This window comes from Tripterygium wilfordii, chromosome 18, assembly GCF_013401445.1.
Source record: "Tripterygium wilfordii isolate XIE 37 chromosome 18, ASM1340144v1, whole genome shotgun sequence".
Classification (NCBI taxonomy): domain Eukaryota; kingdom Viridiplantae; phylum Streptophyta; class Magnoliopsida; order Celastrales; family Celastraceae; genus Tripterygium; species Tripterygium wilfordii.
In genome coordinates, this window is record NC_052249.1 from 12628079 (window position 1) to 12652295 (window position 24217).

Genomic DNA, 24217 nt, shown 5'->3' on the forward strand with positions numbered 1-24217 from the left:
ATAATTTCGCATGTGAGGGGTTATTTATTTATTGATTACTATTAGATAATAATACATAGAAACCATGCTCATGAGATTGAGGAGTCCTATTTAAACCAATAAATATAGTCGTGCCTATTATCCACACAATAATGAATGGAATTTTCCAAAAAAAAAAACCCTACTAGTAGATAAATATGTCATGGGGATAAGAGACACAGGGCTAAAGAGAGAGCCAAAAAAGGATCTTTTGTGTATAATCATGCGTAATCTCTAATGTTATCAATTCTGATACGTAGATCAAATGATACAATACAAGCAAAAGTTTCTAGATTCATGAAGATGTAGAACATCATGTAAATTATCATGCTTGCATATTCACCATTTGAGTCTCCAACAATTATTTCAATAATTACAAATCTGATTGAACTAATGGACGAATATACAAGCATACGTTTCATGCATGTTTGAGTATTAGGAATGAGATTTCCTAATATCATATTCTATTAATAAAAAAAAATTATTGTTATATTACCTGACTAATAATATTAATATAAAATCACTTAACGTTTACATTGTATATTAATCTAAAATAAAATAATTGACTTAATTTGATTACGTGGAACAATTCAACATATATTGTAAGCGTTTGGGAGTGCTGTGAGTTTAGGTGAGGTGCTGCAAGATAAAAAACTGTGGTGCTGTGAGGTGAGTTTTGCTGTAAAAGTGTTTGACGTATCATAAAAAACTGTGGTATTATAAACTGAGGTGCAGCTGAATGTAGTGCAAACATATTACCAAACAGATACCATATTTCATATGCCGTTTTTAAAGTTTGATTTAACATGGTTTTGAAGTAATTGTTAATGGAACATTCGAGACCAAGACAGATGCCCGAGCTTTCTCGAATCCCCACGAGCACAAAAAGTTTTCAAATCTCCGCTCGATCAACGTAGAAAACGCGCCAACAAGTCGAACGACACCGTTTCCACTCACAATTCACAGCTCCAATACCAATAGCCAAAGGTTGACGTTTCATAGAACAATCCAGAACCACGCTCGCTCGCTCCCTCTACTTCGCAAGTTTAGGAGAAGAAGAGACCAGAAGCTCTAAACTACCATATAAAGTACCTCCAATTGTTACCCTCTCAGATCAGCTTAGTTATTCTCTTGCGTGCTCTGCTTTCTAAAAGGCATTCGTTCTCTTGCGTTCTGCTTTCCTGTGTGGTGTAAGGAGTGATGGCGGATGTTCAGATGGCTGATGCCGAGACCTTTGCCTTCCAGGCTGAGATCAACCAGCTTTTGAGTCTGATCATCAATACATTCTACAGTAACAAGGAGATTTTTCTTCGCGAGCTAATCAGCAATGCCTCTGATGTATGTTTATAATACGTCTCTATGGTATTCTGTATTTTAAATTGTTTTTGGTCTTTTGTTTGAGTAAATTTTCTTTAGATAATCTATCTGGAATAGGGAATTTTATTTTGATAATCTATCTGGAATCCTGTTGTATTTGCTTAATTTGATTTGATAGTGTTTAAATCCTTGGACATTAGAAAGTATAATGAACGTATTTCTAATTGAAAGTTTGATAGTTAATTTTTCTAGATTAATAGCCGGGTGATCAATGAAATTGAAACAACAAAAAAACCTTTTTTCCTGGAAAGTATAAAAGGAACAATTAGTTCTTCCTGTATGTTAGTGGATTGTTTATCAGACTTGCGTGTATCCGAGTATGTAGTGGTGTCGGACGAGAAATTGGTTTGAGTTTGATTAACCTGGTTTTGTTGCAGGCATTGGACAAAATTCGGTTCGAGAGCCTTACAGATAAGAGCAAGCTCGATGCCCAACCAGAGCTATTCATCAGGATCGTCCCTGACAAGACTAACAAGACCCTTTCTATTATTGACAGTGGTATTGGCATGACCAAAGCAGGTAAATACATTGACTGTAGTCCCTTTGTGTTTGTGCTTCAAGCCAGTTTGGTTGCAGAGGATTTGTTTGGCAGGGCAATTAAAGTCTAATAATTTTGCTTAATATGAGGCATTTCTTTAGCTTGAAATCCAAATATAATCCATGCGGAATTGTCCTTCATTTATTTCAGATTTGGTGAATAATTTGGGAACCATTGCGAGATCTGGTACCAAGGAATTCATGGAGGCATTGCAGGCAGGAGCTGATGTGAGCATGATTGGTCAATTCGGTGTTGGTTTTTACTCTGCCTACCTTGTTGCTGAGAAGGTGGTTGTGACCTCCAAACACAATGACGATGAACAATACATCTGGGAATCCCAAGCTGGTGGTTCCTTCACTATTACAAGGGATGTTAATGGTGAGCAGCTTGGCAGGGGAACAAAAATGACTCTTTTCCTCAAGGAAGACCAGGTAAGCTGCTAGATGATAAGTGATTTTGTGCAGTTCATTAATAATGCGTTGTATGAGTTACTGATACGTTGTTGTGACTTTTGATGCAGCTGGAGTACTTGGAGGAGAGGAGGATCAAGGACCTTGTGAAGAAGCATTCTGAATTCATTAGCTACCCAATCTATCTCTGGACTGAGAAAACAACTGAGAAGGAAATCAGTGATGACGACCATGATGAACCCAAGGAGAAGAAGGAAGAGGAAGGGGATGTTGAGGAGGTCGATGAGGAGAAGGAAACTAAATCCACGAAGAAGAAGATCAAGGAGGTGTCTCATGAGTGGGAGCTCATCAACAAGCAGAAGCCCATCTGGCTACGCAAACCTGAGGAGATTACCAAGGAGGAATATGCCTCTTTCTACAAGAGCTTGACCAATGACTGGGAAGAGCACCTTGCCGTTAAGCACTTCTCTGTGGAAGGTCAGCTTGAATTCAAGGCAATACTCTTTGTTCCAAAGAGGGCTCCATTTGATCTGTTTGACACCCGCAAGAAGATGAACAACATCAAGCTCTATGTCAGAAGAGTCTTCATTATGGATAACTGCGAAGAGCTGATTCCTGAGTACCTGGGATTTGTCAAGGGTGTTGTTGATTCTGAAGATTTGCCACTGAACATCTCTCGTGAGACATTGCAACAGAACAAGATCCTGAAGGTAATCACGAAGAACCTTGTCAAGAAATGCATTGAAATGTTCAATGAAATTGCTGAGAACAAGGATGACTACAACAAGTTTTATGAGGCTTTCTCTAAGAATTTGAAGTTGGGAATTCATGAAGACAGCCAGAACAGAGCGAAATTGGCTGACCTTCTGCGGTACTATTCCACTAAAAGTGGTGAGGAATTGACACGCTTGAAGGACTATGTAACCAGGATGAAGCAGGGCCAGAAAGACATCTACTATATTACTGGTGAAAGCAGAAAGGCTGTGGAAAACTCTCCCTTCCTGGAGAGACTCAAGAAGAAGGGCCACGAAGTACTTTTCATGGTTGATGCCATTGATGAGTACGCTGTTGGACAGTTAAAGGAGTATGATGGAAAGAAGTTAGTGTCTGCCACAAAGGAGGGATTGAAGCTTGATGATGAGACTGAAGAAGAGAAGAAGAAAAGGGAAGAGAAAAGGCAGTCCTTTGAGAACCTCTGCAAGGTCATCAAGGATATTCTGGGAGACAAGGTGGAGAAGGTTGTTATCTCCGACAGGATTGTTGACTCTCCTTGCTGTTTGGTGACCGGCGAGTATGGCTGGACAGCAAACATGGAAAGGATAATGAAGGCTCAGGCACTGAGAGACAGTAGCATGAGCTCTTACATGTCCAGCAAGAAGACTATGGAAATTAACCCTGACAATGGCATTATGGAAGAATTGAGGAAGAGAGCCGAGGCCGACAAGAACGATAAGTCTGTGAAAGATCTTGTGATGCTGCTCTTTGAGACTGCCCTTTTGACCTCTGGGTTCAGCCTTGATGATCCAAACACATTTGCTGCTAGGATTCACAGGATGCTTAAACTGGGTCTAAGCATTGACGAGGATGAGAATGCTGGTGAAGATGTTGAAATGCCTGCTCCGGAGGATGATGATGCTGAGGAGAGCAAGATGGAGGAGGTTGATTAAATTTGATGCTTTACATGTAGGAGTTCAGTGTCCGAGTTGTGGATAGTTGGTAGTCTTTTTAAGAATATCCCTGGGAGTCTTCTGTCTGTCGAGTCTCGTTTTTTTTTTTTTTTTGGTTCTTGTGGGCTCTGTGGTCTGCAACTTTTAAAAAGCCTATTAGAATAACACAACTATTTACTCAAAAGTCAAGCTGTTGATGTCTTTTATAGAATTGCTGAAAGTACTTCTGAAAAAGTTCGTCAATCTAACTAAACTCGAAGCTAATTAGTCGGCCTTAGTAGCCACTAAAGGAACCAATACATCCTGTATAACTAGTATTCAGTAAGCATAGTTAACAAAATAACAAAGGCTAATGGGTGGCAAGAAGGCTTAAACTCTATGATGCATATTTCAAGTTCTATTTTTAGAAACATGAAGGGCAAAATTCAAGCGAAAAAAAACATGCAACAAACAATAGGGATTTTGATTTCTATAATATCTTGAATGCATTGTTTTAATTGCCAGTAAAACCATCCAAAAAGGAAATATCCACCATTAATCATCACAGGTAACCTTGGAGATCATCAATGCTGATACAGATGAGACGGACCATTGAGTTCTTCTAGAAAATGCCGCTGTTACAAAGAAAAAAATGTCAAAATTTGCTTCTGTAGTAGGTAATGCTAATTCTTCCAATACCAGAAAATCCCAAAAAACTACCTGTTATAATGGATCTCGAAGTCTACTTTTCCAAAGGGAACTCAAAAAGGTTGACAGTTGCTAATATTCTAAACTGCCAAATATGAGGAAACTATGATCTTCACATTGCCAACAAAAGCCTTTAAAACCCTGAGCCTGATGGAGCAGCGCCATAACCACCACCGCCACGACCAAATCCAGGCCTTCCTCCAGAACCCTATAAGATTAAAAGACCAATATATGAATGAGCAAATGCTTATTGCAACCCTTCATGACTCATTTAATTGGGGGACACAAACAGCAAAATTCAAAAGCTAGGAAATAAGTGGGGAGAGAGAGAAAATGAGAAAAGAAAGAGGAAGTGATAGCAAGTACAAAACATTCTCCCACCTAATGAACTACTCGAGTCAATAAGAAACAGTGTAAAATACAACTAATTGAAAAATCACTCCTATCACACCAGAGGAGCTATACATATCTTGTGTTTGATTGTATGGTGACAGATGGTAATAGGCCAACGATTAAAAAAATACTTACGTATTATTATACTTAATAAATTCCATCAAGTTGGGTAACCAAAACACAGTAGCATTATTTATATAAAAGAAATGTAAGATGAAATTAGTAGGCAATTCATCAGTGGATCCATCTCGTGGTTGTCTGGCCACTGCTGAATAAACAGCCTTCATTTATGCACTCTCGCTAAAGGATACACCAAATAAATTGGAGAGCCTATGATACGCGAAATGCATAATCAAGGTTGGACACAGATACTAATAAATGTAGGATGGAATTAGTAGGTCAACAGCATTATGAGCCATCTACCAATGGAACTGGTCTCACAGTTGTCTGACCACAGCTGAATAAAGAGCCTTAATTTATGCACCCTCATTCAAGACCACACCAGCTACAGAACTAGAGAGGCCTACAACATAAAGTGCATAATGAAGGTACTATACCTCCATCCTCCAATGGTGCAGATTAGTATAACACACACAAACACAAATAGCTATTTTCAGCATTGGTATAGAAGGTTTCCTTAATTATAAATAACCTTAAAATAATTTTACACAAAAGTAATAACATTCATCATGAAATCGATAATCCTTGTAGAAAAACTGCAATTGCATCCATTTAGACATGTATTTTTATGGCATTACCCTGAATGCAGGCTGGTAGTCAGCTGGCGCTCCTGCCTTTTCACCACCAAGATCACCTCCCCTTGGGCCTCCACGATACCCATCTCAGTCGCCAAACCTGGGGCGGTCTCCCTCAAAGCTTATCAAGCAAAGAAGAGGAAAATGAACACATGAAAAGAATACCATCTCACGAGTTAAGTCATGAATATCTTTAAAAAGTATATTACCGTGGCCTATCACCAGGAGGTCCTCCCATGGGGCGACCCACAGGTTTCGCAGGCTTCTTCAAAGTGGCAGGGACAATTTCGGATGGAAGATTGCGGTAAGTCCTCAAAAACTCAATCCCATCATTTGTAAGATACCAATAGTAATGCATCCATGCAAACGTCTCACAGACATACTCCTTGGACTTGAAGCTCTGCATCAACTTAATCACCTGAAGGTTGGGCACATCAATCTCTGGATGCTTTGGAAGGTTGAAATCCTTCTTTGCATACAACACTCCCTCTGTACAGTCCAAAGAAATTCATGTCAAACAAAGAACTATAGCAGCAAGGAAAATGATAATAACAGCACAGATACTTATGTTAGCCTGTGTCCGGCAACACCACAAAGAATGCAAGATAATACAATCCAACTAACATGTTTTAGATCTTCGCAGCCCAGTGCATAGCACAACCAAAAGAACAGAGACCAAAAAAAAACAAAAAACAAATAATATGCAGGAAAAGATACCTTCATCGATTCGAAACTAGTTTCGTTCATTCACATCGATTTAAATACGAAATCCATGGTAGATCAGAATCCAAATGATAAACCATTATATTTATCTCAATTGCAAAGAAGAGAGCTGTTGTTCGTCTGCTTAAAGACGTAACCGTAAGTTTCAGGTGTTCCTTCTAAATCTTCCTAATATCCAAAACCACGCAAGATTCAAGATTCATTTTTTTTTACGGAAACAGAAAAATGAAAGGCAAATCAACACATATATGCGAGAAGACTGGAACTTTGAAAGAGGTACTTGGAGATTTCTCTCCGGTTCTTCTCCGGAATAATCTGGTAACAAATTCACAGATGCAAGAGGATAGTTTGTTAGGATCCAGAATCCAAGAAACCAAGCTAGGTAGCTGCAATTTAACCTTGACAGAACAGCAAAACACACACTTCTCTTTTCTGCAGTAGTAGAGAAGAAGACACTCGAAAACACTTTTTTCTTGTATGCTTTTTACATCACCGAGCTAATCTCTTACAAAAGAGAAGCTCTAGCTTTTTACATAACAAAAATACATCCAGCCATACAAGTGGCAAGATCACAACCATCCAACACAAAAATATAAAAATAACATTACATTAGTCAACAAGTCTAAGACAAAACAACTTAAATACTTAGTCTCTAAACCAAACACAGTTCCTAACACTCCTCCTTGAGTTGCAGTTTAGAGACACCAAGCATTGCTCTGAAAATTTCAAATTTCCCTCTTGGTAAAGCCTTTGTAAAGATATCTGCCAAATTCCCTTCAGACCTGCAAAATTCAAGTTGAACTTCACCATTCTTTTGAGCTTCACGTACTGCATGGAACTTCACATTCATGTGCTTTGTCCTGCCATGCTGGACAGGGTTATCTGCAATGGCTATAGCAGATTTGTTGTCACACTTGATTACAGTGGCTTCATCTTGAGTAAACCCCAAGTCAGCAAGAAGTTTTCTTAGCCATAGACAATGATTTGAAGCAGCAGCAGCAGCAACATATTCTGCTTCTGCTGTGGACTGTGCAATTACTTCTTGCTTCTTAGAGTTCCATGACATTACACCTGAGCCAAAAGAAAATACAAATCCAGTGGTGCTCTTGAAGTCTGATATACTACCAGCCCAATCACTGTCAACAAAACCTTCAAGAACTCCACCTTCATTCTTCATAAAACAAATACCATAATCAAATGTTCCTCTCAGGTATCTTAAAACCCTTTTTGCAGCTCCCAAGTGTTTATGACTAGGAGCACTCATGAACCTAGACAGCAAACTAGCAGCAAACATAAGGTCTGGTCTAGTTGCTGTTAGATACAATAAACTTCCCACAAGACTTCTGTATACTGATGCATCTGTTTTCTCTTCACCATCATCCAGAGTCAATTTCTCATTCAAAACCAGAGGAGTAATCACATATTTACATTTATCCATTTTAAACTTCTTTAAAAGATCAAGTGCATATTTTTTTTGAGAAAGAAAGATACCTGAGTTGTCCTGGAGTACCTCCATGCCAAGAAAGTACTTCATTTCACCAAGACTAGACATCTCAAATTCTTGCTGCATTTGAGATTTGAAAAACTCCACAGACTTTGGATCACTTCCAGTAACCAAAAAATCATCCACATATAGTGACACAATCAAGTGTTCATTGCCACTTTTAACATACAAAGTGGGCTCATTCTCACTCCTCTTGAAACCATGATGAAGGAGAAAAGCATCAATTCTACTATACCAAGCTCTTGGTGCCTGTTTAAGGCCATAAAGAGCTTTGTTAAGCCTGTAAATCATATTTTCCTTTCCAACAATCACAAAACCTTCAGGTTGATCAACATAGATCTCCTCCTCCAATACACCATTTAGAAAAGCCGACTTAACATCTAGATGATAAATTTTCCACCCAGAGTAAGCTGCCAAGGCAATGATCAATCTCACTGTGTCATGCCTAGCAACTGGAGCAAAAGTAGCAGAATAATCTACTCCAGCTTGCTGTGCATAACCCTTCACCACCAGTCTAGCTTTATGCTTATAAATTGAGCCATCTGGATTTAACTTTGTTCTGTAAACCCATTTGACTCCAATTACATCTCTATTGCTAGGTCTGTCCATAAGCTTCCAAGTATCATTTCTATTAATCACATTAATCTCCTCCTGCATTGCATGCCTCCATTGTTCACTCTGTGCAGCTTCTGCATAATCAACAGGTTCTACCATAGCAACATTGCATTTTTCATAGACTTCTGCCAAGGATTTGGTTTTCTTTGGAGAAACTTCATCATCAGAATCATCACCACAATTACCATTGACTGCCTCAGATTTTTCATTCCCAGTTTGCTGACACACATCTGAAGTAGCTTTCACTATTTTCTTTTCTTCCCAATCCCAATAAGCTGTTTCATCAACCACAACATCCCTACTAACAGTAATCTTCTCAGTCTGCAAGTTATACACTCTATAACCCTTAGACTGAGTTGCATAGCCAAGGAAAATTCCCAAAACAGCTTTTTGGTCCAATTTGCTCCTTTTAACAGCAGGAACATGATTGTAACAGATTGAACCAAACACTTTTAAGTGCTTGGCAGATGGTTTAACTCCCAGCCAAGCTTCAATAGGAGTCATCCCCTCTACAGACTTTGTTGGCAGCCTATTGAGGAGATATACAGCTGTATAAACAGCTTCTGCCCAGAACTGTTTAGGAAGCTTCTTCTCAGCCAACATGCATCTGGCCATCTCCATCACAGTTCTATTTTTCCTCTCTGAAACCCCATTTTGCTGAGGTGTATAGCTCACAGTCAATTGGTGAGCAATGCCCATGTCTTCACAAAAACTATCAAATGCTTCAGAGGTATACTCCTTTCCATTATCAGACCTCAATGTTTTAATTTTCAAGCCACTTTGAGCTTCAACTAAAGCCTTAAACTTCTTAAACACAGAGAAAACTTGAGTTTTACTGCTGATGAAGTACACCCAAGTCATCCTTGTAAAGTCATCTATAAACAAGATAAAGTATTTGTTCTGAGAGAGTGAAGGCAGACTCATTGGTCCACATACATCAGTATGAATCAATTGCAGCTTCTGTTTTGCTCTCCAAGTTGCATTTGAAGGAAATGACTGCCTGTGCAACTTTCCAAACTGACAAGCATCACATATATCGTCACTAACATGAACCTCAGACATGTCCCTAACCAGCTCCTTATCTTTCAAAAACTTCAAAGATTTCAGATTAAAATGGCCATATCTCCTATGCCACAGCCAAGAATCATCTGTCTTCACACTAAGAGCACAATCTTTTGCAGCATTAAAAACCAATGGAAAACTGTTTTCAACCATTCTAATCTTGGCAACTTCACTGCCACCAGGACTGAATATACTACAAAAATTTCCCTTGAAGTTCAAGACATAGCCCTTCTTCATCATTTGAGATACACTTAAAAGATTATGCTTTAAACTTGGAATGTAAAGAACATCAGAAATGGACTTGGTACCTTTTCTGGTGTTTATAGAAATTGAGCCTTTGCCCTCAGCTTGAACAATATCACCATTTCCCAACCTCACTTTGGTCTTCACACTACTATCCAAAGTGGTAAACAAACTACCTTCTTTTGTCATGTGGCTTGTACAACCACTATCCACAAACCAAGTATTATCATTCTGTACATGAGAAGCATCTGCAGCCATGAATAGATGATCATCATTTTTCTTCTGTTCATCACAGAAATGAGCTTGCTGAGGAGTAAAACTTGAAGACTGGTTCTGGTTCTGCTTGGCTCTACAAAACTTCTCAATGTGCCCCATCTTCTTGCAAAACCTACACTGAATTTGAGGCTTGCCATATTTCTCCCAACACTTACTCTCAGGATGATTTGTTTTTTTACAATGAGAACAAGGTGAAAAATTGCCCTTTCCAGGTGACTCACTAAAATTGGCAGCATTGCTAACTTGCTTTCCTTTTCCACCTTTCCACGGTTTCTTGCCTTCTCTTGATGAAAAAAACTGTTTTCCTTTGTGCTTCATATGAAAGGCACCTTCTGTCACTTCTTCAGACTTTCTAGTAAATCTCAATTCTTGAGCTTGTAGCTTGCTGCACAACTCAGAAACAGACATCTTGGTTAAATCACACGACTCTTCAATGGCAGCAATTTTTGCCTCAAATCTGTCAGGTAAGCTAATCAAAATCTTTTCAACCACCTTATGATCTGAAACTTCTTCCCCATACAGCTTCATTTGATTTACCAGCTCACTTAATTTATCAGAGTAGTCTTTAATTTGCTCTGATTCATGCATCTTCAATAACTCAAACTCCCTTTTTAGAGTTAAAAGTTTTTGCTGCCTTACTCTAGCATTGCCTTGGTATTCTTCCTGCAACTTCTCCCATGCTTTCTTTATACATTTAATACCAGCAACTCTAGTGAAAATAGTGTCATCTATGGCTGAGTGCAAGAAGGTCAAAGCTTTAAAGTTTTTTTGCTGTTTGTCATTGAAATCCTTCAATGCTTGAACAGTAGGATTCTCAGCAAGAGATGAAGGATCAAACCCTTCTTCAACCGAATTCCATAAACCATGAGCCATAAAGAAAGTTTCCATCTTTATTGCCCAAAGATCATAATTTACTCCTTTAAAGACAGCAGGTGAAGGCAATGAAGACTGAGACATGATTCAGGCTAAACAAAGGAACTTACTTTTGCAAGACTTTAACAACCTTCTCCTGGAACCTCTTCTGCAACTCACAGGTCCACCAAGAAGCTCTGCTCCGATACCAGATGTTAGGATCCAGAATCCAAGAAACCAAGCTAGGTAGCTGCAATTTAACCTTGACAGAACAGCAAAACACACACTTCTCTTTTCTGCAGTAGTAGAGAAGAAGACACTCGAAAACACTTTTTTCTTGTATGCTTTTTACATCACCGAGCTAATCTCTTACAAAAGAGAAGCTCTAGCTTTTTACATAACAAAAATACATCCAGCCATACAAGTGGCAAGATCACAACCATCCAACACAAAAATATAAAAATAACATTACATTAGTCAACAAGTCTAAGACAAAACAACTTAAATACTTAGTCTCTAAACCAAACACAGTTCCTAACATAGTTAGCTATCTGCACTTATCAAATGCATACATCTACAAAGAGATAAAATAGATACCACTGTTGAGAATCGAGAACGATGATTGGACTAAGGATAGCTGCGCGCAGTGATGAATTCAAGCTCCCCTTTAACTCGAAAGCCTACGCTTTTAAACCATTGTTATTTGTTGGTAATTGCCTAATTGTTGCTCGGTGGAGTAGCTGGACTTTCTCTGGAATATATAATATAGGGTTTGACCCAAAGGATCGGGTATTTGTGATGGTTTTTAGTGATTACAATTTTTTTTTTGCATAATTGGTATATGGATCTTAGTACGCCGTGATTATGGACAAAAGGCCAACTTGTTCAATGATTGGGCTTACGTAATTATTTTTGAGCAGTATAAATGGACTTCTGCCCGTGTTTTTAATTGTCTGGGCTCCCGACTTCGTGTTTAACGGGTTAGTGGGCAAATTGGACGGCCCATAAACAATTCAGTCCAAAGGCCATCCCATGAATTACCGGCATGCAATCTATCATGGCTTTCAAATGCAAAATCTAGGTATGTAAATAGCAGAGCACTTCCGTTGAAGGTGCAAGACTTAAAATGTTCCACATTGATTGGTAAGTACCAACTATGTGATTTATAAGCTTGGGTCCATCTCCAAACACTTGAGATGCTTTTTTAGAATGATAAAGTCAGGCGTGCCTCAAATCTAGAGCGTAGATAATACCTCGAGTGAATTAAGCCAAAAACCTCTCTCACCTTCTTATTCTACTTGTGTAAGACTTAAAATGTTCCACATCGCTATATTGGGTTTGATAAGCATTAATCATATTATCTATAAATTTGAGTCTATCTCCAAACATTTAAGAGAATGACAAATCCAGACATGCCTCATACTCAGAGTATGAACAATACTTCAATTGGATTGAAGACAAAATTTAGAATTCCGAAAATTTTAGAGGAATGATGTGTTGGACTTTTATTGCTTGTGGTGGTTTCAGTCTTTCCGGTCAGTATCTATCTCCGATTCTGAAGGAAACTTCTGCCGAGTTGCATATTGAGACCATTTTCAATTTGAATTCTGGGTGGTCGTCACATCCGTACTACAGTACTTGAGTATTACGTTAATGAATGACAATGCGATCATGCAAAGGCTGACGCCTGTCAGGAACTAAAATATACAATAAACGGTCACATATGGACAGAAATTACATCGAATGGACCAAAAGTATCCACTTGTTGAATGTTTAGAAGATGGAAGAAAACACAGACTTTCTGGATATTCTGGAGCTTTGAAATGGAAGCCTCTTTTGAGCCTTGCGAATGGCTTCTCCGATAGGTGTGACAGCCAGGACACTTATTTTCAAATCGATTGTTTTTTTTTTTGTTTGTTTGCATGAATCGAATTAATCTCTTGAGAATTCAAGTGGGTAAATTGCAAGCAATGACTTTGATCAAAACATGCAAACTAGATGTCTGATAGAAGAACAAATTGACACTTAATCATGATTTAACTAATCAGGTGGACAATTAACCCTAATTAACTTATATGATTGCACTTTATCCCTTTATTTTTATCTTACAATATTCACAAGAAGACAAAATTGTTAGTCTTTAAGGAAAGTACATTTATGGAGGCCATCTTTGTTCTTAGATTCTTCTGATCTTCCAATCTGAGCCAGCATCAAATGTCTGATGTCACAACAGATTGTCTCCTTGGTATTGACTTACTTCATATTGTCTTATAGAAGACTCGTTGGAGGGTTGATAGTTTACACCATAAATCTTTTTTCCTTCCTTGGATTGAACTCCAAAATCTCTATCTCAGTGAGATATTTCATCCTCTCGTGGGTGTTTTTGGTTTCCATAACTAGTCATGAATAGAAGAACTCTGGTTTGTATGTGAAGTGAATGTGTGGCGATGTATTTTAAAATTCCGATGATCGATCTCAATAATAATGGGCATGGCAGCCATTTATAGCTGTTAGCCATGTTTCAGACTTTTAGTGCATGTCAGATTCAGAAACAACTGAGACAACTAAAATCAAGGCAAGGAGCCAAGGACGTAGCAGTTGAGTGTTATTTTTTTGATTATTCTTCATCTAATTGGGTGATGGTTGGTACCTTCCCATCACAGTTCCCACCACATGACTCGAATGTGAACAGATTAGATCAAGCATTATTATCTCTTACTGACTCGCTTGACCAATCAATTGTCAATATAGGAAATTTCTACCCACACATGTAAAGACAACGACAAAGCCCGCCCATCGGTCTCTTCCTGGAAGATGCATACTTGATTCTGAAATCTTGACCGCATCAAAGAAGAGCACTAAACGACGTCGTTCGTCAACACGCAGAGTTGTCTGGTCCGGTCCCACCATTTATTTAATTATTTTCCTTTAATTGACCTAAACAAACTCTTCTCCCTCTGAATTATCATTATAAAATACGTTTCCTTTCCCTGTAAAGTCCATTGCTCTTATCTAGTCCTCCTCCTCCTCCTCCTCCTTCATCTTCTCGTCTTTCTCGTACTTCTTGGATTCCTCCCCTCGTATATATTTCTCTTATTTATCGGTTCTTGTTCCAGAAGCTCTATCACGTCCATACCAAGCCGAAATGAAGGTCAGAATCTTTTGGGTTTAAGCTCTTGATATGGTTCTGTTCTGTTATGTTGCTTTGATTTGTATTTTCTGGGTAGATCTAAAACAGTTTTTGATTTTAATTTGTTACAGAAAGCCGTGTTGAAACTGGACTTGCACGACGACAAAGCCAAGCAGAAAGCCATGAGCAGAGTCTCTGGACTTTCAGGTACGGAGGTTTTAAATTTTACTAATACTCTAGATCCTCTGTTTTCTTGTTCTGTACTTTAATCAGAAAAATCTGTTTTTTTTTTTTTTTTTGAGAATTTTGGGTGATTTTGATCCTGTAGGTGTTGATTCAATCTCCATGGACATGAAGGATCAGAAATTGACTGTAACAGGAGACATAGATCCAGTTGTCGTGGTGAGAAAACTGAGAAAGCTGTGTCCCACAACTATTGTCTCTGTTGGTCCAGCAAAGGAGCCGGAGAAAAAGAAGGAAGAGCCCAAGAAAGAGGAACCCAAGAAGACAGAAGAGAAAAAGAAAGATCCAAATGATGTTTCTGAGCTTGTTAAGGCCTACAAAGCTTATAATCCTCACATGACTACATATTATCATGTAAGAAGTGTGGAGGAGGATCCTAATGCCTGTGTTATTTGCTGATTCAGTATGGTGTGAGCTAGAAGAATTAGACTGAAAATATGTGAATCAATCACTGTTCTTTATATCAAAAAAAGTATAATAATTCGATATTATTCGACTTTGGTATATTTTTGTGGTGATTTTTCATGAATGAAGTAATACTGTTGCAGTTAATTTAATTGACAACTAGCATGAACATGACATTTGAATAAACTAATTCCAATTCTAATTTCAATGCTAAATTTGTTTTGAGTGGTTTGGACATTTTCTTAATTTGATTCGAGATCGCCATGCATCCTTCAGCATGATCTTTGGCCTTTTGACTGCCGGCCGGATTTGAAAAACCGAGTTAGCATTTAAAATAACAAATGGAAACCATTATGCAAACCTGCATATATGGTTTCACTATGATTTCACATTTTCCTTTCCTTTGATCCTTTCGGTTTTGAAGCATCTCTTGTTGGTTGTTTTGTATCCAGGAGTTCAAGAGATGCGACACAAATTTAAGCCGGCCAACATGGTTTGGAATTTGAATTGAGAAGCGACTACCTTACAAAAGCTTCTTTACACAATTCTTATCCTTGATTTCGAATATTTAATATTAAAATACTGATGATTGATTCATCTGATAGAGACAATATGCTAAAGTAAGTGTGTGTGGATGCAGATGCTCCAATGAGTAACACGCACTTCACTCGTGATATTCAGTTATTCACCTGACTTCCTGCAAAGCCTGGTATCCATGCATGATTTCTGATCATGGGTTAAGGTTTGCTTGGTTGTTGGGTTGAGAATAGAGCTGCTTCTTGGTTAGGATGTTGGAGGAGTTTGTGGGAGGTGGAGAGGGAGTAGAGTTTTACGATGTGTATCTGTGTTATTGGGGCTGGTTACCTTAACCTACCAAAAATGAGTGGCAGTGCCTTTAATGATATTTGGTTACGCTCGCATTGGGAATCAAATTCAGGACTCTCCAAGTCCGTATGGTTTGGCCCCACACTCAAAGAAATTCATCACTAGACTAAAGTGGTTATGTACAATCTATATAGTACCAGCCTATCAGGCTCGCAGTGGGAATCAAATTCAAGACTTTCCGAGTCCATATGGTTTGACCTCCACACTCAGAGAGGTTCACCGCTAGACTATTAGTCAAGTGGTTATCTATAGTCTATCCAGTACCAACCTACCAGGCGCTCAGGTATAACAGTGTGCTGCAAAATTAAGATTTGCTTAAACATTCTATGACTGCATACAAAGTGATTTTCCCTTTCCATGAAAATGAACCTTATTTTATTTCCTGATATTTGTGCATACCTGATAACATGGTTCAATATTCAATAGTGAGCAGCACCTGCAAAACTAGTTTGGAGATCTTGGTACATATTTACCAGGGGAAGCAGACAGAGTTGGTCTTGCAATTGGTAAATGAATGTATGGTGAGACTGGTGAATACAGAGCTACTGGAGTACTAGTATATGAAGAACGCGGAGTACTACAGTGAGAATACTGATAAACTGGGGATGCCACTCCAGGCGATGCAATTGATTTCAATGTTGTTGAAGTAAGCATATTGATCTTGATTCTGAAACGGAGCAGGGAAGTGATCAGAATAGCATAATAAGACCGCGGAAAATAGAGCGACAGAGAAGCATTACTTGTTGTGAGCGTCGACGTACTCGTCGGTCTCATCCAGTATTTCTTCCTACACAATTTCAGAATAGTATGTGAGCATCTTCTGCTGAAGATGTATGAATTTTCTGCTATATTAAGCACTGACCTGCAACAGTTCTTCCATAACATCCTCCAAGGTTATGATACCAATAACCTCCTCATCTTCAAAGGGAAGATATTCCAAGCCTTCTTGTTTTGAATTTGAATTGATATTGATCTTGAAAACGCCTGTTCTAGCTCTCTCAAATTCTCCAGTCTCGTTAACATCATTTTTGCACTTAACAACAGCAGCCATGTGACTCTGAATTTCAAGAAAATGATTCTTCATGTCATACAGAGGCAAACGATCATGCACCCTGTCATTTTTTAACATTCATGGAAACAAAATTTTCAAGTCAGTGAATATGAACATAATTGAAACTGGCAGGAAGTTATTCAGACCTTGGAATTTTTCTGATGGTGAGATTTCTTATAGGATTTCCATCTTCGGGACGGCACTTGATCAAATTTTTTACCTGTCAATTGTATTGTAAGCAAATCAACTTTGCCAACGAAAACAAAAATTACCATAAAATCATTTTTTTGGGTAACCGATGATGGGACGACACCATACAAGTTTACTCTTTGAACATCCGATATGAATCTAAATTCAGACCCGCGCGCACAACCACAATGTACCATAAATCATTCATTTCACAAAAATGAAAATTAGGGTGGTGTTGATCAACTTTCAAAGTGCATTAGCGGATTAGATACTTGCCAAAATGAAGCCAACAATATTCGTTGGGCTCGCTGAGTAAATTGGTACCCGACTATGTCCTTTTTCCATCATCAGTTCCATTGTTTTACTGGGAAACAAACAGAAAATGATGAATCTGAAACAAGAGGTAATCAAGTAAGGATTACCATACTATATAAGGAGAGACCAAGAGAGAGATGCATACTCATCCAGTTTAGAATCTATATCAAGTGCAAATATTTTAGATATTGGAGTCATAGCATCTTTAACAGTCTTTTGAGTCAAATCCAAAGCTCCTGTGATAATCGTTGTTTCTTCGTGTGTCAATTCTCCACCTTTCCCTGCCTAATAAACTCAAAACAATTACACATCAAGTATCTTCCCATCGCAGCGATTAAAGGCATGATCAATCTGTTTTTATAAACTAACCTCATTTGCATGCATAACCACCAATGTCTTTAGCTCTGCTCGTCGTAAAAGTGCAGAATGCCTTTTTCCCAGTATCCAATCAAGCAGCTGCCAATAGCAGAAAATCCGTATATATTTTGATTATATATGTGAATCAGTGAATGGCGTCAAGTCTCAAATTTATACACTTGAACTGGTATTTGTTGAAGATTTTTACCTTACTAATTGGGTAAGATAAAGGAAAGAGGACTATAAGAATCAGTCGAACTATTACCGACAGTTTTGCGCCAACGCTTAGCCCATATCTTGAGCAAATAGCTTGAGGAATAATCTGCAATGAAAACAATTATATCATGCGAGCTATCGTATGGAAAATAACCATCTCCATCTCCAAATTTAATTAGCTATAAAGAGAATATTTCAGTTACCTCACCAAACGCAAGTATGAGGGTGACTGATATCAATATAGAACTCCAAGCAGGCATAATCGAATCAACGAAGATCGGCAGGGCCTTGTTCAACACAAAGATAATTAATACTGGATTCATATAGTGTAGGTAAAATATGGCAAAAAGTCCATTTATACCTCCATTGCCAGGGCATTGCCTATGAGCAGAGTGCATAGTAGTAAGTGCTGATTTTTAATCAGTGGCAAAATCTTCTCTGTAATCAAAAGTAATATCATATTGATGTCAACTGGGTTTTGTCCTAAAGCAACAAAGAACAAGGCATCGTTAATGGTGATAGTTAGAACCTGCATTTTTGCGTTCTTGGCGCGAACCGGACTTTGCAAGGACCTCAAGTTCAACTTGCCTAAGTGACATGAGTCCTAGAGTTAGACCAGACATGAGTCCAGAAAAAGCCACAAGAGCCACACAAGTGACTAGATATGCCCAGAACATAGGCTCACAACATGGAACATCATTTGCTGCCATTTTGTCTTGTTGGGTGTATCTCCTGAAGTCCTGACTACCTCTGATTTAGAGAAGAGAATATCAGTATTGTCATATAGACAATGGGTGTATCTCCTGAAGGACGGACTACCTCTGATTTAGAGAAGAGAATATCAGTATTGTTATATAGACAATGAGTGAAGAGTGGTTAACTAAAGCAGAGTTTGGTATCAGCAGAGGGGACATGCTGACAACAAAAAGGTCATTGCCCTGGCTTGAAATGAATTTTTTTTTGGAAGATAAGCAGGAGTGGGGGCTCGAAGAGTTGAACTTGGGTATCACCCCGTTCGAGTATATGCCCTTAAAGTGAAGATATATTACAACGATCAAGGAAGAAATAACACGTATAAAAATGACAAAGCATGTTGGTTTGACAGCGATTCTTTACTGAGATTTGATTAAAGCATTGTAATAACATATAGCGAATAGATTTGTCATGAAAGTGAAATTGCTCATGTCACACTGATGAGTGATGATGAATGGGCATGGGAGCAGTTGAAACTAATCCTCAAACAAAGCTGCAACCACAGCCACGCTGTGATTTTTAACACACTAAAAGTTAGCGTGGTCGGTGATCTAATATCTGGGCTTTGCACCTTTTTAAGGTAGCAAACCACGATGAATATAATTTTATCTACACATAATAAAAATATTATCTTTACATTACTTTTTGAATATCATAAGTTTACACCAAAAAATTATAAATCTACACATACAATTGTAGGGAAAATACCAATTTGCTCTTGATGTCTAAAATATTAGAAATTTTATTGTTAAGTTTACACACATATTATCTTTTTAAATTGATTGTTGGGTATATAGATATTATACATCTCTGGTAGATTTGTACGTAAAATTGGGTATAATAATGAAGACAAATAGAGGGTTGAGTTTTCCATGCAATGAATCGTCCACGTTACTTCACCAAAACTCTAAAACAGCTTCTACAAAAGGTAATTATTTTTCCCCATTATTTACTTCCAGTTATACAGTTCCTTTGTCCTGCAAAATATATTTCTTTTGGAGATAATTTGGACTTGCAAAAGTGGAGTAGTCGCAGGTCTCAGGCTAGCAGAATGGTAAAAAAATTTAAAGATTAGTATTGTTTTTTTTTTAATTAGTGATTTAAAAGATGAAGGGTTAATATGTCATTTTATACAAAGATATTTTTGTAAACTATAAAAAATTAAAAAGATAAGTAAATATAGTGTTTTTCCCTGAATATAGAACCAAAACTGAGTTGGACCGGGCAAACCAAAGAAATGGCCCGCTGATCCGGCTCTAGTCCCCTCATGGGCTTGAAGGGGCACCCAGCCCTCGCTGACCAACTCCGGTGCATAGGAAATTTTAATTATTAACAAATTCAAAAAAACTATTGACGAAAAGCTCAAAGAAAATTAATTAGCAGAATAGCAGTATACTATACTAGTACCGTTTGGTTTGCTATCTCCTAATGACGTTGGGAAAATTGATAAAAATCAATTCGCTCGCCAAAATTGCGCGGCGGAGTGTTCAGAAAATCAAACTTCCGCTTACCTATCCTATCCAGAAAGGGAGAACACTACCAAATTCAAACACAAATACCGTGGACGATGTTGATCGATTGTGTTCGAATGCTTCAAGTGCGGCATCTCTCCTCCTCGTAAGCCCTCTGATTACTCGCACTCTTTCTTTCTCTGTTTGGCTATTGAGAAATCTCAAAAGGAAAGAAAATTTTAATAATCTTAAGTATTCGAAGGCGCAGTAGGATTTAGCCATCTTGTTTTCGGATTGAAGTTTGCAATTGATGTTGTTATGGTTGAGACACTTGTTGATGATCTTGGCTTTACGGTTCAAGATTACAAGAAGCCAGGGGAGCTAGATCTGAGCATTTTCTTCCGCCATCTGACCTCCTTAATTGGATTGCGTTGTTGCTTGATTGATGATAATATTGTTTTTCGTTAGCTTTTTTTTTATTAAGAACTTTCGATTTGTTGTCTTAACAGAATCTGCAGTGAAAGAGAGAAAAATATGCAAGGACAAATTGAGGCAAAAAAAGTTCCAGGAATGAGACTTGTACATATTCTCCAGGATCAGCAAGTCAAGGGCAGACACTTGCAACAGAAGCACAACTCTTTAAGGAGAAAGTATGTACTATCTACGGCTTTAGCTCATCCTTGAAATGCTTATATCGTTGAATGTTCATTCAACAATACAACGCTCTTTCTTTTTTTGACATAATATTGATCCATGTTGGTAGAATTACATACTTGGATGATTGATATACTCTGGAGCTTAAGTAAAATATTTTACCATATTTACTTTAGCCTGGTTCCGTGGTGGTTAAAGCAGGCAGCCTTAAACTGTGGTAAGAAAATTTCTCCAGTCATATTTATGGATATCCAAGTGGCGTGCCTCCAAAAAGACCGGTCAGTTTGTTACGTTGTTGCGCAAAATGCGTGGATCTTGAAGAATGAAATAAATCGGACTTAAGGTACGCATTTCATTCTATTTCTTCTTATTCCCTGCATCTCTGCCTGTCCGTCTCTCTTTCAATGTGTGTATGTGTGTGGGAAGCAAGTGTGTCTGTATCGTGTTTTAGAGAGGTCCACTCTGGCAGTAAGTTAAGTATTTTCTGTATTTTCATGCCGTATTCTAGTAAATAATGTGATTGGCTTTAGTCACTTGTTTGCTTAGGGAGGAAGTATGGGCCACATTTCCTAGGCAGGATGAAGCGATGGAGTTTTTTTAAAGGGGTATATAGATGTGCATATTTTCTCTTATCAAGATCACTTTTAAGGGACAATGGAGGTTTCTTGTTTCCACATACAAGGAGTTCTGGTGCATGTCTTCTTTATTTTTTGTTTGACGTTGTCATTCTTACTCATCACTAATTTGTAATACTACATTTTCAAGTTGTTGATTACTCCTGTTCTTAATTTCAGGTGGATTGTAAAATTCGCCACCATTATGAAGTCATTCAGGAGGTGAGAAAGTTTGTTTTACTCTTTCAAATTAAGATATTTTGATACACAATGGTAATGCATATAGAAGAGGACAGTAAGTTTTCCAAATGTGTTTTTTATTGATAGTCTTCTTGAAGCTTTGGATGGATATCACTTTAAAAAATGTTCTTGATTATATAGTTTCTTTTTGTACCAAGTTTATTCCAGTTTTTGCTGATTTCTTTGGCATTTGTATCAGAAGAGCATATCATTTTTGGGTTTCTGATGTCATCACCACATCCAAGCACTATGTGCGCTGGAAATAACCCTCAGTGGTCTGAACAAGGGAACAACACATAAAAGTTTTCAAATTGCATATTCAAAAGTCTGTGTTTGATTTTGCTTTCATTTTCAGATATATATATATATCCTATGCCATTGTTTAGCATGAAAGCCTAAAATTAAGCTGCTTTGCATTCTAGTTTGACTATGAGGTCTGAATCTGCCTCTGTTTTGTTTTTCTCTCAAAGGATAAAAGGCAGTGTAGGATATGATTATACAAATGATCAGTTTTAGTAATCCTCTTGGGCGAAGTCCCTGAATGTGGAGGTTATATGACCCTGTTTGCCTGTACAGAGCTGAAAGAAGATTTGCCTCATAATCACTTTTTGGTTGATAGCCAAGACTGTGACAAGTAGATGACGGGTTGTTTCTCACATTATGATATAATGCAATTAATTTTTCTTTTTTTTAAGCAGCAATTAGTTTGTCTTTTACCTCTCATTCGTGTGAATTACGCGCTTTTACATGATTAAAGTTGTTGCCCTGTCCTCCTTTATGGAGAGTTTGTTCTTGGATTACCATATATCAGACATTTGATTGCATTTGCTAAGTTATTTTCTAACCAAGTATGTGCTCTCTAAATTTAGGAATGAGATCGGCATATGCAGGTCCGGGGAAAGGATCGTGTTTTGGCCAAAATAGGTACCTTTTCCTTCTTAAAGCTTCATACTAAATTGTAAAAATTAAGCAAACAATATAATGTAAATTTTTATATCTAGTTATCCAACATCTCTAATATTTTCGAGTAGAGTTGTCATGTTAAAAAGAAAAAAGTGTCAAGCCAAGAGAAGGTGAGTACATGTATTAGAGAAGGTGGGTGCATGTATGTCCAAGTGGCCCACGCAGCAGCCGCACCTTCCTCTAAAATAAACTGATTACATTATCTCCGAAGTCTCAATCTTCATTTTCCTTCTGCTTCGCTTCTAAATCTGATTCTCTCTCTCCTTCCTACTGTCTCCGCATCTGATCATCTATGGCAGCTACACTCAATACAGGAAAGCGCACCACCGCAGCAACTTCCCCAGTTTTCATCACAGCAGATTCGCTCCACTCCATTGTTTCTCATGATTCTCTAATCCGACACTTCAATACTCATCTCCCTACGGCCTCACAAACTCTGAATTCCCCAATCCGCCAAAGGTTTGGCGTCTCTCCTTCCTCTTCTCTCCTACTCATGCCCTCCTTGTCCTCCTCCCCTTCTCCCCTACATACGCGTAAAGCTTGTCACCTACTTCCCTGAGAACTCCAGTTTGAACTTGCCTGGCATCCCCGCAAGTCATGTACTCTTTAGCTCTACGACTGAGCAAACTTTGGCCACCATGGATGGCAGTACTATATTGACCCTCTATAGAACAGCCTATGTTTTTGGATCAGCCTCAAAGATCTTGTCTAGAGAGAACAGCAAAGTCCTTGTGCGGGTGCCTCGGCACCCCATTTGATCAAGGCCCATCTGGCAGGAGACCAGTTTGAGGAGGGTAATCATTTGGAACCGAACAATGGAGAAAGCTAAGGATTTGGCAGGGAAACTGCAAGAGGAGTTTGCTGGTGGGGTGAGTTTTGAGAGCGGAGAGAATTTGAAGCAAATTGTTGGTTAGGATGACATTGTGAATTGTGCAACAAGTGCTGCAGGCATTGGTGAAGGGTGAGAAGTTGAAGATGGGAGCTCATTTGGATTTAGTAGGATCGTTTAAGGAGACTATGTGGGAGTGTGATGATGAGGCCATAAGAAGAGGTAAAGTGTTCGTTGACAACGAGGCTGCATTGGTTGAGACGGGGGAGTTGATGGAGAGAGGAGTGATTAAGAAGAGTGATAATGGAGGAGATTTGTTGGAATTTATCAATGGGCAGAAGGTTGGGAGAAGAAAGTCTGGAGAGATTCCGGTGTTCAAGTCTGAGGGTTCGGCTGTGGTGGATATTGTTGCACAGTTTGTGTATCAGGCTTACATGGAACCTGAAGTTTGATGTGTGCTTATGCTCGTGCATACAAATGACAAGCACTTTGCCTTGGATTGAGGTCCAGTTCTATCTTGATTTTTCTTTAGCGATTAGCATAATGTTGTTCCAACCAACTCGGCTTACCCAAGCAAAATATTTCTGACAATAATCCAATAGAGCGGGAGGTGTAATTTGGGCCTGTAGCCGGTCAATGTAGGCCCGGCCCATCTTATTGGGCTGTGTTGGGGTTTTTGGTCCGTGACAGATGATGGGCCTTTCAAGGCCCTCGCAGGCCGGCCCACAAGGTTAATTGCAACATAGTATAAAAATTTGAAACGTCTATGTAGGCCCGGCCCAACTTATCGGGCTGTGTTGGG

General features: G+C 38.5%; 3 protein-coding genes, 1 non-coding gene and 2 pseudogenes across 5 annotated transcripts; 3 read left to right on the plus strand and 3 right to left on the minus strand.

The window, feature by feature from the left end:
* Positions 1 to 1043: 1043 nt before the first annotated feature.
* LOC119984108 (heat shock protein 83-like) lies at positions 1044 to 4194 on the plus strand. Its single transcript, XM_038827902.1, has 4 exons — positions 1044 to 1356; positions 1773 to 1914; positions 2084 to 2364; positions 2454 to 4194. The coding sequence occupies exons 1-4, from the start codon at positions 1219 to 1221 to the stop codon at positions 4008 to 4010; spliced, it is 2118 nt and encodes a 705-aa protein (XP_038683830.1). The 5' UTR covers positions 1044 to 1218; the 3' UTR covers positions 4011 to 4194.
* LOC119984111 lies at positions 4109 to 6878 on the minus strand (annotated as a pseudogene).
* On the minus strand, positions 5295 to 5440 carry LOC119984917. The gene has a single exon (XR_005465015.1). It is a non-coding gene; the product is annotated as a small nucleolar RNA snoR143 (small nucleolar RNA).
* A 7209-nt stretch (positions 6879 to 14087) lies between the features above and the next one.
* LOC119984110 (heavy metal-associated isoprenylated plant protein 39-like) lies at positions 14088 to 16764 on the plus strand. Of its 2 annotated transcripts, XR_005464834.1 has the most exons (5): positions 14088 to 14271; positions 14382 to 14457; positions 14579 to 14847; positions 15351 to 16066; positions 16210 to 16764. XR_005464834.1 is itself a non-coding variant. In XM_038827903.1 (3 exons), the coding sequence occupies exons 1-3, from the start codon at positions 14266 to 14268 to the stop codon at positions 14890 to 14892; spliced, it is 396 nt and encodes a 131-aa protein (XP_038683831.1). In that variant the 5' UTR covers positions 14088 to 14265; the 3' UTR covers positions 14893 to 15050. The 2 variants fall into 2 exon arrangements, 1 of the variants encoding a protein (XP_038683831.1); XM_038827903.1 differs by lacking the exons at positions 15351 to 16066; positions 16210 to 16764 and having other exon boundaries at positions 14579 to 15050.
* On the minus strand, positions 16031 to 18719 carry LOC119984112 (DUF21 domain-containing protein At5g52790). The gene is made up of 9 exons (XM_038827904.1): positions 18441 to 18719; positions 18273 to 18349; positions 18115 to 18198; positions 17904 to 18017; positions 17708 to 17794; positions 17484 to 17623; positions 17300 to 17387; positions 16981 to 17054; positions 16031 to 16895 (listed from the first exon to the last, which is right to left on the minus strand). The coding sequence occupies exons 1-9, from the start codon at positions 18619 to 18621 to the stop codon at positions 16634 to 16636; spliced, it is 1107 nt and encodes a 368-aa protein (XP_038683832.1). The 5' UTR covers positions 18622 to 18719; the 3' UTR covers positions 16031 to 16633.
* Positions 18720 to 20043: 1324 nt separating this feature from the next.
* LOC119983362 lies at positions 20044 to 24182 on the plus strand (annotated as a pseudogene).
* Positions 24183 to 24217: the final 35 nt, after the last annotated feature.